At 31.8% G+C, this 17887-nt stretch overlaps 1 protein-coding gene across 1 annotated transcript in view; it reads left to right on the top strand.

Moving 5' to 3' along the window:
• The window catches only part of Pik3ca (phosphatidylinositol-4,5-bisphosphate 3-kinase catalytic subunit alpha), an 80097-nt gene that overhangs the window by 40967 nt on the left and 21243 nt on the right, over positions 1–17887 (top strand). Inside the window, exons 2-9 of the mRNA XM_078043686.1 lie at positions 5961–6388; positions 6853–7062; positions 8365–8615; positions 9504–9749; positions 10610–10695; positions 14170–14275; positions 14802–14954; positions 15080–15214. Coding sequence (XP_077899812.1) covers positions 6037–6388; positions 6853–7062; positions 8365–8615; positions 9504–9749; positions 10610–10695; positions 14170–14275; positions 14802–14954; positions 15080–15214 — 1539 coding nt within the window. The 5' untranslated portion in view covers positions 5961–6036. The remainder of the gene's footprint in view (positions 1–5960; positions 6389–6852; positions 7063–8364; positions 8616–9503; positions 9750–10609; positions 10696–14169; positions 14276–14801; positions 14955–15079; positions 15215–17887) is intronic.

Genomic DNA, 17887 nt, shown 5'->3' on the forward strand with positions numbered 1-17887 from the left:
AAGTAATTCTGATATCTTTTTAGAGATCAGCAAACTTTTTTCTATGAAAGGTAGACAACAGTGTTAGGCTTTGCAGGCAATATGGTCTCTATAGCATCTGCTTATTCCACTGTTACAGTGCAAAAGCATCATTGGCAGTGTGTGAAAAAAGTTTGTTGACTGTGTGTATGTATGTGTGTATCCCAGTGAAACTTTATTTACAGAAGCAAGTGGTAAGCTGAATTTGACCTGCAGGTCATATTTTGACCACCTTTGCCTTAAATGATGAAGTCTAGAAATAGACTTCTAATACAAATGGAGAAAAGCTGTCAATTTAGTGATTAAAAATCAAGCTGTCAAGGTGTTGGTCTTGAACTGAGAGTGCACATCAATGTATAAAATACTTGGATTGCATATTGCATTAAGAAACCTTCCATTATAAAAGTCAAGTGACAGTGGATTATCTGAGACTATTTTCTACTCTTCATTCTGCCATTTGTTTTATTTTGAAGAGTCTATTCCATCTGAATAGTACTGTCCACCCTTCTGAGACTACTGATGCATACCCAACCATTTCCAAGAGATAAATGTAGGGTCAAGCCTTGTAACACTAGAATAAAAAAGGAAACAAACATCTCTCATTATCGAGGCATCTTTTCACATATTTTGTGCTCTTAGGTGATATGGCAGAGTCTCACATCTATTTATTTCTCTTGTTGGTCTTTAATGTATAAACTCTTATGCAGAGGTGTTCAAGTGTTGATGATGACCAGATATAAGTAATGGAAGGAGATGCTGCAAGTATTCAGGCAAACTGGCCTCAAATGAGAAGTGACCATTGACTGCTAGAAAGAAAGGAAATAGGGAACATTTTTTAAAGCACCATATTCACCCTGGGGTCATTGGTTTTAGGGCCAGAAGGACACTCCTCTACCCCATGTCTCATAATCATGAAGAGTTTTGTTATATTGAAAAGAGCATGGTAATTGCTATTTATAGTGAGGACTGTAACTTATAAAAGAGTAAATTGTGAATTATGTGTACTTCAAAGAAAATAAGAATGAACTAATTGAAACAATTATTTAGATAATATAGAAAATTAGGATAAGCAAAACCAATTTATTTCTTGAGTTCTGGATAGTTGTGATTTGTTAGTATATGAATATTTAGTCCTGGAATTTTGAACCAATATAGTGGATGCTTGATTTTTAATGTTTTAGTAAGTACATCTTTTATTCTTTGACCTCAAACCTCCCAGTTATCTAGATTAGTATTTCAAAAATTAATTTTATAATGATGTATTCTCTTCTGTTGCTTTTCAGTAAATCTTTTATAAATAGAATAATATGCATTTAAATTTGTTAATTCCATCTTCTCTATCAGCATTACTTTTTCAATAGTCTAATTTAGGTCTTTTTATTTTAAATGTTACATATTCAGATTTTAATTTTAGGGGGTTTTCTCTAAATTTAAAGAACTGAGAACATATAGTTATTATACTACATTAATTTTTGTAACCTGAAAAGCAATTTTTAAAGAAATCTGAGAATTTTAAAATGATGGGAAAATGTAATCTTTTTGCTTTTTTAAAAAATACTTTGGCTCCGGCAGTGGTGCACACCTGTAATCCCAGTAGCTCAGGAGGCTGAGGCAGGAGGATCACAACGTCAAAACCAGCCTCAGCAACTTAGTGATGCCCTAAGCCACTTAGCAAAACCCTTTCTCAAAATTAAAAATAAAAACCAGCTGGGGATGTGGCCCAGTGGTTAAATGCCCCTGGGTTCAATTCCTGGTATCAAAAAAATAAAAATACTTTGGAGACTCTTTTTGACTCTTTTGTATGGTACCTACTAAATAGTGTGCATCATAAAATTCAAACTCTCCAACATGGTTTTATTATCTGGCCCCTACCTGCTTTTCACCCCTCCTTCCTTGTCACATACCTCACCTGTTTCCATGAACTTTAGACTCAAGTAGTTAAAAAAAAAATAGCTTATATTGCTAGTAATAGACTGCATTCTTCTTTATGGTTTGTGACTGCACACTCAACTCTGGAAGCCATCTCACTTGCCCTCCAGATCTAGCACTCCCACATTCAAGCCACTCCTGCCCTGTAAAATTCTGTAATCTGTAATGTTGTACTGAAACTTTACGCTCTAAAGCTACCCCTAACCTACTCAGGCTTTTCCATAATTCATATTCTATCTTGTAACAGTTACCACATGGTTAAAATTGTTTCCAGTAAACCATGAGTCTCTAAACAACAGAAAAGAACATAGCTTCTTTACCTTTAATACTATACTTAGCCTAGAGCCTGACATAAGTAGGTGGTTCTCAAAAAGAGATGGAGGGAGTAGGATGCAAAAGGAGAGAAGAGATTCCTCACACCAAGCTGTAGCAACCTGTACTATTTAGGAACCTGGGAAACTGGAAGCAGCTGTAAAAGCATCATGTCTGAGCCACTCTATATTTACTATTCCAGGCCTGTGTGCAAACCTTGCATGACCAGTGCTACCTTCAAGTACTAACATCTGAAACCAACATTGTTTTATGCAGCTCCTTCACTAGCATCCCCTAGTGAAAGAACCCAGCCTCTTTTTCCTGTCTCCACCTGGTGCTAGCTGTGAATAATTCATAATAGCTTTAAAAGATAATGTTGATATTCAGGTTTGTTAATAATATTTAGTATTTATTGAGTGCTTACTCTGTGCTGATGAAAAACACAATATGATAAATATGTTTTTCATATTACCTCACCTAATCCTCAGTGGTCCAGTGAAGTAGATGCTTATTATCCCAATTTAACAAGTGGAGGATGAGTTTCAATAAAATGAGCTAAACCTCCCAGTGCCACACTGCCATTAACTAAGGAAGCTAAAATTTGAATCTAGTGAAATTTAGGGCCCATTCTCTTATTTACCACCATTGATTTACCCAGCCATAACTAAACTCCAGATAGTATCATGGTTATAGTAGATGCTTTAAAATCATCCAGACATGGATTCAGAGTCTATTTTCTGGTGGCAAATAATTTCATTTCACTCACCTTCAATTTCCTCATAAGTAAAATGGTAATATCCCTAAAAGGGGTATTACCTGACTAAGTGCATGGTACATACTAAATAATAAAATGTTAGGGGATGTAACTCAATGTTAGAGAGTTTGGCTAGCATGCATGCAGCCCTGGGTTCAAAAAAAAAGTTAGCTCCATTTGCCTTTTCTATACTTCTGTATGCAAGCTCTGAGATAATGGTTTGTACAATGTAAGGCTTGGCACAAGAAGGCAAATAACCATTAGACAAGTAAGAAATTTAATATACTCTGTCTTTTACATAATTATTTCCATAGTGACCAACAGTGCTTACCTTTTATGATCTCCAAATGTTTTATAGCTGTGATATATTTATTCTCTTTATGAAAAGGGTACATCTTGAGTATTTAAGACCTTTACAATGTTAGGGTAGAAAATCAAGTACTCATGGTTATTATGTGGAAAATTCAGGTTGCAATTCATTTTCACTATTAATATTCATAGTGCTATGAAAGGTATTATGTATATCATAATACATAATAATGTATATCATAATACATAATAATGTATTATGTATGTATGATGTATATCATAATATGTATGTATATATGTATATCATAATATATATGTATATATGTATATCATAATATGATGTATGTATGATGTATATCATAATACATAATAATGTATGCTATAGTAGAATAAAGAATAAAATCAATAATCTATCCTAGATGTCTCCTACTTATGGAACAGGTGAGACTCTCTGGGTATGAAATAGTTGCCCCAGTAGTTCTATAACATAAACTTCTTAGCACTATTCAACAAAGAAAACCATAAACACAGCTGCTATTTTGGTGTGGCTTGTGGTTTTGGATTTTTTTTTATTTGAACTTCTTTATGCAGGCAGATCATCATTTAAAAGTAGTCATTTGGCATTTTCCCTTGCATTCTTGAAATTTTTTGTTTTAAAAAGCTTAGTTCAAGTCTCTTCTGAAATTGTGCACACAGATTGATCCATCTGGTCTTTTTACTAACCAGTGAGATTTCTTTAACTTAAGAGGAAATGATTATAAAAATCCTGTCACTTCACTGAATTTTGTGTGTGTGTAAGTTTGAAGAATATTTTCAACGATCAGAAAATAATTTCCTTATATTCATCATTGTCTTTTCAGTTAATCTTGCTTAACAGAGGTGGGAAGACAGCTAGAAAGTTCTGCTATTCCAACTCCTCACCCCCTTCATCTTATTCATGTTGCAACTTTGAAGCATATCATAATTACTTGTTTGTAAGTGAATATTGGCACAGCAGAAATGGCTGATCAAATTAGGGACTATTGCTCTCTTTAGTTTACACTGACTGTGAGGAGGAAGATGGATTATAGGAGTGAACAAAAATGCACATAGACCCTTGCTGTGATCCAGACAAGAAATAGTGGTGGCCCAACCCAGGGTACTCAGAATGGTAATGAAGAAATATAGACAAAGAGAATTTATTGATGGGTTAGATATTAATAGGTATGGTATGGGGGGTCAGGGATTGCAGGTTTCTGGATTGCATTATCCTTCTCAATGCTTTTTCATTTTGTTTGCCCAACTCCTGCTTATCCCTAAAGAATTTAGTTCATGTGTTACTTTCTGTGAGAGTGCTTCCTGCCCCAACCTCCATTGAGTTGAATGACCACACTGTGTTTTTATACAATCTGGCACTTCTCCGCGATAGCATGTATTCTGTTGTGTAACTATGAGTTTACCCCACAGACAACATATACATAACCTTTATACTCTTGACTTTGGTTATCTCTTGCTTGACTTTTGTTGTACCCTTATAGTTTAGCTTACCCAATAAAGGAAAACATAAATATAAACAGCAAGAAATAAACTGAAGTTTTGTGTGTTTTGATTATATCTCTCGAAAGAACCCCAAGATTGTTGAAGTCTAAGAATATAAGGGCCTTCAAGTTATAATAGCACTTAATAGTTTTTAAAATCATACGAGTTCTTCACACAGGTGGTTGGAACTGACAGAGTCATGGGTCATAGAATAATTCATTTCAATCAGAAAGAAGTATTAGGAATGAGATATTTGGGAAAGTGTGTGCATCATTGCAAATTCATCATAATACTTCAAGGAAAATAAATTGATTATACTTTATTGTGAATATATACCTACATCATACTTTAAAAAATAGAATGGTATATCACCTAGACAAGAATCAGTGCTCTCTAGTAAAAAGGAAGAAATTACAGATTGATTTTAAAAAGAAAGAGAGAGCTGGGTGGGCATGGTGGCCTCAGAAGGCAGAGGCAAGAGGATTGCCAGTTGGAGGCCAACCTCATCAATTTAGCAACACACTGTCTCAAAAAGGGCTAAGAATGTAGCTCTATGGTAGAATACCCCTGAGTTCAATCCCCAGGTCAGGGGAGGAAGGAGGGACAAAGAGAGAAAAGAAGAAAGGAAAGAAAGACCATATAATTTTTTATTACTGCAGATTGAGGTCTGTAAGAGTGGGAAAAGGAAAAGAATTTGACTTCTGTAGGCTTTACTTACTTTTTTAAAGTTAGAGCAATGGATCCTTTCTGGTCCAAATTCTGATGCTCCATAAAATAACACCAAGTGATAAAGGTGTTAATAGGTGATGGGAATTTGGGCTTGAATTACAACTTACTTTGCATTCTTCCCATGGCCTCAACACTGTCGTCCTCAAATACAATGTTTTTTAAATGACTTTATTAGATTTAACTAAATACAAGTGGTTTGACTTCTGTTGAAATCTGTTCTTTAAGCCCTAATTTAGGGCAACAGTCTTGATTAAAATATTTAAGATTAATTGATACTTTACCTATTCAATTCAATCTATAGAAAATGTGAATTTTTGCATTCAGTAATACTGTAACAGTATTTCTCTACAGTTGTTTCTCTTTTAACAGAAGTTTTCCTTCTTTCATTTAGGTTTTTGCTTTGGAACAGCCATACATCTAATTTCTTAAAGTAGTTTTATATGTAAAATTTGTAAAGGATCAGAACAATGCCTCCACGACCATCATCAGGTGAACTGTGGGGCATCCACTTGATGCCCCCAAGAATCCTAGTAGAATGTTTACTACCAAATGGAATGATAGTGACTTTAGAATGCCTCCGTGAGGCTACATTAATAACTATAAAGCATGAACTATTTAAAGAAGCAAGAAAATACCCTCTCTATCAACTTCTTCAAGATGAATCTTCTTACATTTTCGTAAGTGTTACCCAAGAAGCAGAAAGGGAAGAATTTTTTGATGAAACAAGACGACTTTGTGACCTTCGGCTTTTTCAACCCTTTTTAAAAGTTATTGAACCAGTAGGCAACCGTGAAGAAAAGATCCTCAATCGAGAAATTGGTATGGTATAATTTTCAACTAGATGGCATTGTCATCTTATTCTAAAATGCAAATAACTGTGGAGCCTAATCATTGTCTCATTATTGAAATATCTTAGTCTAAACCAGTATCTGTATAATCTTAAATAAATAGCTTTCTCTATAAAAAAATCTTTTAAAATCTGAAGTATTTTTGACTATTGAGCTATAGAACTATTTTTAACACTTTGATAGTCTTTAAAGTTTTATTTATGAAATGCCATTTATAGGAGGACTTAAGATTTGTTATATCTATAATATACTTATATATTAAAAATATTAGGGATTTTATTGGCTATTGCTTTATGTATTCATCACAGATTTTTTTAACCAAGACAAATTCAATTCTTTTGTGACCTTTCTTATCTATATAGTCCCTGTTTGTAAGAAACCTGTTTATACTGTGTGCTTAATAAAATGTTACATCCTTTATGTAATATTTTCAAGGTTTTGTTATCGGTATGCCAGTGTGTGAATTTGATATGGTTAAAGATCCAGAAGTACAGGACTTCCGAAGAAATATTCTGAATGTTTGTAAAGAAGCTGTAGATCTTAGGGATCTCAATTCACCTCATAGTAGAGCAATGTATGTGTATCCTCCAAATGTGGAATCTTCACCAGAACTGCCAAAGCACATATATAATAAATTAGATAAAGGTAAGATAATTTTTGGTCTACTGTAATTGTTACTAGAGCTAAATCTTCTACCCGTGTCTTTATTTCTTCTATACAGTCCTTTTTTTTTAAAACCTAGTTAGATAATAAACTTCTTGAAGTTAGGGATTTCTTGTACTGACAAGATATACTTGAGTACTAAATATATAACTTGTGTACAGTAAAAATTTATTGATTGAATGAATTGTATGGATATGATGCTGATCTGTTGGTGAATTTTCATCTCATTGAAACTGAAGAACTTTGAATTTGATATTCACTGTTTTTTAGAGTACTAACAGAATTAGAGCTGATTATCTTTCGATAGATAAAAGCAGGTATAACTAGAAACTTAATAAAAAAAACTTTACACATTCTCATCATCATGTATTATATATACAAAGAAAAAATTTTAATATTAAGCACAATAATTAAGTCTGATCATAGTGATTGATAAATATATAGGTGTACTAGACATTTAATGAACCCATTTCTAGAATTAAGTGAACATGAAAATATGCAAGCTGTTTTAGAAATAAGTATTCTGTCAGATAATTAATTGTTTTTCAAGGTAACAAAGTAAAAGTTCAGTTTGAAGTCATAGAATACCTTGCATGCTTTTAAATGTAAAATTCTATTAGTAGAGTTAATTTAAGACATCTTATTTCTATCTCACTCATATTATTCAAAGTAGTTTATTGCAGTGTAGCATAAGATCTTTCAAAATTCTTTTCTCCTGTAGCAAACTTTTTAAAATAGAGTGCTCTTTTCACTTGAAAATTTTCAACATATAGAGGAGTTGAAAAGTTGGACTCTTTCCATTTTCACATATTTTTCGGCGGGGGGGGGGGGGTGCCTCCTGACTTTATCTTACAATCTTTCCTCCCCTATCTTTTCCAACACTCTAATTCAGCATCTATAAGTTAGTTGTGCCATTCTTTCTTTACTTCCCATAGTCTTTCACTTTAGGAACTATTGAATATTTGAAACCATCATTGAACTCTTGTCAGGCAGTTTAAAATGTAAATTAAATTAAAATGTAAATTACCTTAGACTTAGGTACTTGTGACCCAGTAGTTCCAGCTTTGCATGCTTGCTTTGAACAGAAGTCATGATCCTGGTCTGGCAACCTGATCATATATGAACATTTTTTGTTTCTAACAGATATTTACCTGTATTTAATTTGAACTATTAGAAATCATATATGATTATGTTTAGAGTAATGGATAGTACATACTTGAAATTTGCTTCTTGAAAAATGAAATAGACATGACGATTGCATCTAATAATGTTTTTCTGTTACAGGACAAATAATAGTGGTGATTTGGGTAATAGTTTCGCCAAATAATGACAAGCAGAAGTATACTCTAAAAATCAACCATGACTGTGTGCCAGAACAAGTAATTGCTGAGGCAATCAGGAAAAAAACTCGAAGTATGTTGCTATCCTCTGAACAACTAAAACTCTGTGTTTTAGAATATCAGGGCAAATATATTTTAAAAGTGTGTGGATGTGATGAATACTTTCTAGAAAAATATCCTCTGAGTCAGTATAAGGTGAGTAACAAGTTTCAAAAATATTGATTTTAAATTTAAAAAGTAATCACAGAAGAGTTGGCTTCTTCTTTTTTTAAAGGCATACCTCTTGAAAATTAGATAATAATAAATATTGGAAAATATCATTTGTAAGTTTAATTTTTATACTATAATTATTTAACAGAATGAAAATTTGGGTGGTTACCTTACCTCAAAATATGAAGTATTTTATAATTTTTATCCTCTCCCAAGTAATGGCAGTAGAATATAATTAAAATAGATATTTTGGGAAAAAAATTCCATGATCTACTATTAAGATGTATTAGTGGGCTGGGGTTGTGGTTCAGTGGCAGAGCACTTGCCTAGCACGTGTGAGGCCCTGGGTTTGATCCTCAGCACCACATAAAAATAAATAAATAAAGGTATTGTGTCCACATACAACTAAAAAAATATTTTAAAAAAAAAGATGTATTAGTAATATGTCCCTACCCTTTCTGTTTATTAAGAAACAACTAGAGAAGCACATACCAAGTATTGATTTATAGTCCAAAGCAAAACATGGTTCTAGCCTTCAAGTTACTTATGGTCTAGTGGGGATTATAAGTAAGAAAATAGGCTATTATAATATGCATTTATATTAAAAATTTCTATCCTAACTACCATTTCAATTTAGTATCCTACTAATATTTGGGAGTTAGGTGCTACAACCTAACTGCATTTAATTCCCCAATGTTAATATTTTAAATGTTACAAATAAGTAACTGGAAAGAAATGTAGTCTACAATGTTTGATTTTTTAATCACTTTTGCAAATCAGTATGTAAATTCCCATAATACTCTTGCATGTTGCTTTTAAAATGGAAAACCTTACAGGAAATGGCTTCTTTCCTCTTTTCTTAATCTCTTACAGTACATAAGAAGCTGTATAATGCTTGGGAGGATGCCCAATTTGATGCTGATGGCTAAAGAAAGCCTGTACTCTCAACTGCCAATGGACTGTTTTACAATGCCATCTTATTCTAGACGCATCTCCACAGCTACACCATATATGAATGGAGAAACATCTACCAAATCCCTTTGGGTTATAAATAGCGCACTCAGAATAAAAATTCTTTGTGCAACCTATGTAAATGTAAATATTCGAGACATTGATAAGGTAAGGTCAAAGGCTGATGTTATTATTTTATACAAGTAATTTTATATAAAGATTTTTATTGAACTATACAATAGCCTGTTGACCTACAGTATGTTTTCAGATGACTAGAGAAAAAAAAAACACTCAAATCTCAGAAAATAAAAATATATAATGAATTCTGTTTGAGTTTCCATCTACTCAGTTTTTGCATATCTCTCAGTCCTAAGTCTATAATTCTAAAATTGATAATTCTGAATTCTTAAAACCAAAAGTTTTATAGAACTAGTTTAGCAATAAAATCTAATCCAACCTAAAGTCAATCTTCTTATATTCACTATTAATTCCACTTAGTGCCCAGTGTGGTAATTAATACATGCCTGCAATCTCAGTAACTTTAGATGCTGAGGCAAGAGGATTGTAAGTTCAAGGCCAGCCTCAGCAATTTAGTGAGACCCTGTCTCAAAATAAAAATACATAAATAGCAACCATCAAAGATGTAGCTCCATGGTAAAATGCCCCCGAGTTCAATCTCCAGTACCAAAATGAACCCACTTCGTGTGAATATTCATGTGATTTATTACAAAACATGTCTTTATAGGGTGCTGCTCTAGCTACCAAAGGTTTTAAGAAATACCTAATGTATACACCAATTTCTCTTTCTGAAGTACAACAACTCTGAATTAACATATCTAGCTAAAAGTGACTATGGGTCTTGATAGCCTGATGTCTCATCATTATTAATGGATGAAAACAACAGCAAACTTTGATCAATCTATATCAGTATTAATTTCTACATGTGAAGAAAAGGAGAACAGAAAAGCTTTATCTGAATACAAATTTTTATACATACTTATTTTCTTTCTCCCTCCCCGCAACCAAAGATTTATGTTAGAACAGGTATCTACCATGGAGGAGAACCCTTATGTGACAATGTGAACACTCAGAGAGTTCCTTGTTCCAATCCCAGGTAAGTGTATATTTCCAAAGTCACATTAGTATTTAGCAAGGTGATCAATAAAGTGAAATATTTTACATCATTAGTTTTATGCAAATAGTATCAATTGAATATATACATACAGAACATAAAGACTTTTTGTCAAATGAGTATCGCTTGTAGGATCACTTTATTGATTCTAAAATTTCAGCCAAAGGAATTTTCTGATTCTCTTTTCCCATTGTTTCAAGGAGAAAACAGAATATGATTACTGTTTAATCCTGATAATTCTCCACATTAGATCAAAAACTCAGCATTTTATTTTCTTATCTCCTTTGCCATTTATGAGAAGAAATGAGAGTTGGCAAATAATTCCAGAGCCAGAATACTCTGAGGCAGTTTTCTTCAGATCAGTCCTAAGAATAGATATTTATGCATTCAGTTAAAGGGTCTTTGAGAACAAACCAATTTCTTAAAGGGAGAGTTATTGGAAATATTTTAAATTATTAGTGCCAAGATGTATTGAAGAAATAAAGGTAGTATAGTTTAAAAGCTTATCATCCTTTTATTTGTCTGTTTTATAAAGTTTGGAAATAACAGTGTACCCCTAAATATAATAGTAATAATATTTTAAGAGAACTCAAATGGGCACTGAAGACAGATTAAAGAGGATATTACAGAATAGCAATAGTACTAGCAAGTGACTACTCCAGAAGTACATCTCATAATGAGTGACTTGAGTTCTAGAAAAATAAAAGAGAAAATTCCAATCTTGTAATTAAGTAATCTTTAAAAGCCCAGGTGACGTTTGAAGAGATAGTAGTCATCTTTACTAGAGGGAATAGATGTAGTTCCTTACCCTACCTGGACTATTATAGTCAAAAAATACATTATTCAGGTTAGAAGGTACATTGTAGCAACAGACACCACAGGATCTTTACAAATTTCTGCTAAAACAGTAGTTAATTTCCTATACATACTGCATGTCTGTCACAGGTTGGATGGAATTGTTATGAGAATAGAAAAATAGTATTTTGAGAAAATAATGGCCAGAATTTTTCCAAATTTGGTGAAAACTGTTAAATTTACCCATCTAAAGAGCTCAACAAGCTCCAAGCAAAGACCCCTAAATACAGTAACCCAAGGTACATTTATCCTAGTTATTTCAAGTACCAAAAATAAAGGGTAGTAAAATTAAAGGCAAGTTTACTTAATATAATATGATTAAAATGTTGAAATTTTAGCTAATTAAAGTAGGTATTTAGAAAGGGCTATATTTGATTATCTTTTCTTCAAGAATTCTCTAGTCTAAAAGGTAAAATCCCAATGGAAGTACTGTGAAATTTTAAGTAAAAATTTTTTTAACTTTTTTGTTTACAAAAACAAAAAAGCAGAGGTGTATGAACTTATTAGAAAGCAGATACTTAATTATTTCTTTATAAACGTACTAGTTATCCCTCAAAATTAGAATCAACTTAGACTGTATATATAAAACCATTTTCTAAAAATAAAGAAAATGATTTGTATGTATTGAATTTGGTTTATGTGTGTTGTGGAACGGATGGACTCTAGAAGAATAGAAAAATGTATTTTATTCTATTAGCAAGGTGCTAAAACTAGATTTCGAGGCCATAATTCTCTTAGAAAATGTATAGAATACTCCCCATTAATTTATGAGCAATTCTAGGAATTTAGAAGTGATAAAAAAATCATATGTGAATTTAAGTAGATATGCCTTTAATTTTTCTTAAATATTATGGACTTTGTAAGTCCCACATTTCTTCTTCCTGTATTTCTGTAATAGTATGTATGTATGTATGTATGTATGTATGTATTTGCCTTTAGAATTCTTGCATTTTAAATGTAAGTCTTCTACTATAAATGGATGATTTTGGTCGGGAGTGGGTACTGAGGATTTGACCCAGGGATATCTACCACTGAGCTACATTCTCCAGCCCTTCTTATATTTTTATTTTGAGACAGAATCTCACTAAGTTGCTTAGGGCCAGCCTCAAACTTGCAGACCTCCTGCCTCAGCCTATCTAGCACCTGAACTTTTATCATGGACCAATGTGCCGTTTTAATTCCTTCATTCAAATTATGTCATTAATTTTATTAGATAGGTACTATTATTGGTTTCATTTCACAGATAAGGCAAAAAACAAGGCTCACACATTCGGTGGAACATAGAAAGAAGGTCGTCTTCTAGGCAGTCTTGATTTTCAAGTACATATACTTTCCCCATTGCTTTTAAAATATTTTTTTAAATCTACATATTATACATGGATCTTTACAAAAATGTTTACCAAATATAGACATAATTTCATTCATAACATCCAATAAATTAAGAGAATTTGTTTTGAGTAATTTTTACCTTGTTATTTTTTATAGTAGTTTTTTCTTTCCATTTTATGAATATTAAGTTTTATTACTTCTTGTGAAGTTATTATTTTAAAATTCAAATATGTTCTTCTCTGTATTCTTCATCTTATTTATATACTGACTTATTTAGACCAGTAGGTTATTTTGTATAAAACTACATTATGCATAAAAGTAATTAAATACAATTATAATCATACTAATAAATTCTTGTTTTGTCTAATTTCTCTTTTCTATTTGATTTTTACAAGCAAAACTTGGATTTTTTACTGAAGTATAGCACACAAACATGCATGAAAGTATACAAATCAGAATTGTGTAGTTCAGTGAATTATCATACTATAAATATCATATTCACTATACTAGTCAAAAAAAAAAACATTTTCTAGCACTTGAGAAACCCTTCCTCAATATATTTATTGACTTTCTATCCTTCCCAAAGGTAACCTTGACTTCCCTGACTTTTACCAATTTAGGGTTAGTTTTGCTTATTTTCCAGTTTTGTATAAGTGCTATTTTTTGTGTCTAGCTTCTCTTACCCAATAATTGTAGGATTTCATCCATTTTGTTCGTAACTGTTGTTCCATTTTTAGTGCCATATAATATTCTATTATGTGAATATAAAAATTTATTCTACTGTAAAAACATTTGGGTTATTTGCAGTTTGAATATTATAAATTATTTTTCTATAAACATTCTGTGCACAAATAGACACATTTCTATAGTTTCATTCTTAGAAGTAGAAATGGTTCATTGGGTGTATGTATGTTCACTGTTAATAGATTATGCTTCCAAAATTGGTTATAGCAAATTTTACCCCAACTCTTAGTGTGTAGGATTTCCTATTAGTACTTTACCATCCCATAGAATCATAAGTCTTCATAGTTTTAGGCATTCTCATGTATAATGTCTCCATAAGATTTTAGTTTCCACTTTGTGTATGACAAATAATATTGACTACTTTTTCATGTTTATTGGCCATTTAAATATAATCTCAGAGTGCCTATTCCAATCACTTTCCTATTTTTTGTTTGGTTTTTCTTTTTCTTGATATTCTGTAGGAGTCATTTATATATTCTGGATAAAACTTTTTTGGTAAATTTTATTTTTCTTTAAAATTTTACAAAGGTGGAATGAATGGCTGAATTATGATATATACATTCCTGATCTTCCTCGTGCTGCTCGACTTTGCCTTTCCATTTGCTCTGTTAAAGGCCGAAAGGGTGCTAAAGAGGTAAAGTATTTCAGAAGGAACAATTAATTATGTTTACCTCCAAAAGCTCCTAATTATACCCTGATGGAATAACATTATATAAAATTAGAATTTTTCATTTTTAAAAAATCAATAAATCAAACCTATTTTAAGACATTAATAAATAAATGGATCATAGAAAAATAACTTGGGAGAGCTTTAGAAATTTATTTATGATGGATAAATATATCCTGAGTTCATATTGATATAATTTTTAAATACACAAAGTGACTAAATAATAGTGACTGAATCCAAATAATTGTATCATGCCTCCTGGATCATATTTTCTATTTATAATTTTTAAAAACATAAATTCAATGGGAAAGGAGGAAATAAACACAAATGGGAAAAAGGAAAGAAACTGCTAAATTTTGAAAAACCAATATGATTTTCATATTTCTGTTATAGAGACAGCCATTAAGATCTCTTTTCCAGGGGAAAAAAATGTTTTGAGATTCACTTTATAATTTAATCTGTAGAATAGTGAATATTTTTTTTTCTTTTTTAGGAACACTGTCCATTGGCCTGGGGAAATATAAACTTGTTTGATTATACTGACACCCTAGTATCAGGAAAAATGGCTTTGAATCTTTGGCCAGTACCTCATGGATTAGAGGATCTGCTAAACCCTATTGGTGTTACTGGGTCAAATCCAAATAAAGTAAGCTTTTGTTATAAATTAGATGGTTTTCTTTTTTTTAATGCAGCAAAACACAATATTTATGTGCATGTATAGATACATATATTCTCACACATATACATACTAATTTTTATTCCATCTCTTAGGAAACTCCATGCTTAGAGTTGGAGTTTGATTGGTTCAGCAGTGTGGTAAAGTTTCCAGATATGTCAGTGATTGAAGAACATGCCAATTGGTCTGTATCCCGAGAAGCAGGATTTAGTTATTCCCATGCAGGACTGGTAAGGGAAATAATTGAGTTTCTTAAGTAATTCCTTGTTAATATAACTTAGTATACTTAGATCATTTTCTGCAAATATGTGTACATATTCTTTGTGTGGACAAGGTTTTATAAATTTTAGTTATACTAACAAATACTATTGTGCTCTAGAACAATATTACAATAGAGTAAAATTTTCTTCATGTTGATATTTTTCCTGCAGCTCTGTTTCCTCTATTCAGAGCCCTAGCCCTCCTTCATTTGTTTAATAAATATTATTGAATGCCAACTCTGTGTAAAGCACTGGAATAGGCAGAGGTAAAGGTGTAAACTAAACAGACCCCATTAAGTATTTAGTCTAATGTTAATAACAGGCATTAAACAGACATAAGTAGAAATATAAGATTAAAATTTATGGTAAGCAGCATGAAGGAATAAAACAGTAGTATGATAACAAAAACCAAGGATTGAACAAGGGGAAGGCTTATGTTTATTGGGTTCAAAAAAGATCCCTGAGATAGTAGCCTTGACGTTGAGACTAAGATTTAAATACTTTGTTAGTTGAGCTTGGAAGCACAGGAAATAGCAAATCTTCATCACATTAGTCCTGATTCTCCAGAAAATAATGAATTTTATAAAGTAAGTGGAACCTAAATATTGACCCAGTTGTTTAATCTTGGCTATAACTTTGAAACCACAAGATAACTGCATTCAAGGACCATTAACTGTCCCTTATTTCTCAAGGGCAAAGGTGTTAGGATGAGAGGAGATATTTTTGTTCGTTGGTGTCTCTTTCTCCCATTTTCCAAATTTATCACTTTTTTTTTTTAAGCTTTGTTGTAGGTTATAGATAGACCAGCCAATGAATAATGGGCCAAGAGGTCCTGAAATATGCCCATCCTGGACAGTAACAGCAGCACAAAGATGCACACTTTATCAGTTTATATCTCTGGTCCTAGTAAGGAGTTGATTAATTGCTTTTGTAAACTAAGTATTATATCTTTCCTACATACATGATTTAAAAGATATGAGTTTCTTTTTTTAGAAGTTATAACTATTTATAAGGATTGATATTTTGTGTCTTGTATTCTTTCTTACTAGAATTTTTTTTAAAATGTGCTTATTTTTATAATAGAATTAAACCTACTCTTTTCATTTACCATTTGGATCTGTTGGAAACTTTTTTTTTAATTATGTTTCAGAAAATGTTTTACTATTTCATCGTCCTAGGAATTACTTCATCCTTATTCATTATTTTCATTTATGCTAAAAAAGACTAAAAGGTATGAAAATACAGAAGGATATAATAGCATAGAAAGATAATACAGTAGTGATATAAATTATAACTATTATATAAAATAGACCCTTCTGTTTTCTTATGGCTTTGCCCAATGTCTTGCAGCATCTTTTTCATAGGTATAAATCTATAGACACTGTCATTGCAGGATTTTTGTTCATTTGTGGTTTTTTATGCTTTCATTACACATAAATTTTCACTTTCCACCCACAATGACAAAATTAAAGAGAAAAATATTCACGATTACTAGATAAATCATAATAGGAATGTAGAGACAGACAGTAGGACTCTATAGTACTATTTTTTAACCTCAGTCGTATATTTTAGACCAAATAATTCTTTGTTGTGGGAGCTATTCTGTGTATTATAGTATGGACAGCAGTGTCACTGGCCTCTGCCCTACTAGACACCAGCAGCATCACCCCACCTAGTTGGGGCAATCAAACATGTCTCCAGACCTTACTAAAGGTCCCTGGGAGGTAGGGAGTTCAAAATCACCCCAATCGAAAACTACTTCTCTAGATTCTAATTATAATGGCTAAGTTTATCATACAAATGAAATGTCAGATGACAGTATCCTATGTGAATTTTCTCAAACTCAAGGCAACAATGAATAAACAATGTATTTTTAAGCACAAAAAGGAAGTTTGATATTCACATTCCGTTATTATTCACTGGTAATGATTTAATCTCAATATTCTGTGACAAGAATCTAAACAGCCTTATATTTTGCATTATTATTTTTATCTTTTATGATGTTGAATACCAAAATTTACTTGAAACGCTTTCTAATTGGACAAATGCAGAAGGCAGGTGACTAGAAGGAAAAGAGTAATGTAAAAATTTTAAAAGTTCCTTGAATTGATCATTCTGATGGTATTTATAAGTAATTATTTTGCAATTATTGAGCAAAGATGACCAACTTATTCAACAAAATTACAAGCCATCAATTTTCAGTGATTTTCATTTTGACAGTGTTGTTTATAATTTGACAAAGTTGTATTTCAAAGCAAGGAAAATGTGGATAAAATATTAAATTGTTTTTATCATCACTACAAATTATTTTGTATTAAAAATATAAACAAAAATAAGTAAATAAAATAATCCCTTGGATGCAGATATTAAGTGGAAATGATGACTTTTCCTAGTAAGTTGAGGGTTAAATAGTGTCACTTGCCTGAATTATTGTAAATAGTCTCCTAACTTCCACACAGTGGTCAAAATAATCTTTATGAAACATAAATTAAATTATAGCTTTTATAACTTAAATAGCTGTCACTAAAAATAAAATCCAAACTGTTTAGCCAGAACCATATATTTTACATGCTGTGAACTCCACCTTCTATCTGTCTGAGTCTCCCTCATTTATTAGACACTAAGCTTACTGGCTTTCTCCTA

This window comes from Ictidomys tridecemlineatus, chromosome 3 (genome assembly GCF_052094955.1).
Source record: "Ictidomys tridecemlineatus isolate mIctTri1 chromosome 3, mIctTri1.hap1, whole genome shotgun sequence".
Classification (NCBI taxonomy): Eukaryota; Metazoa; Chordata; class Mammalia; order Rodentia; family Sciuridae; genus Ictidomys; species Ictidomys tridecemlineatus.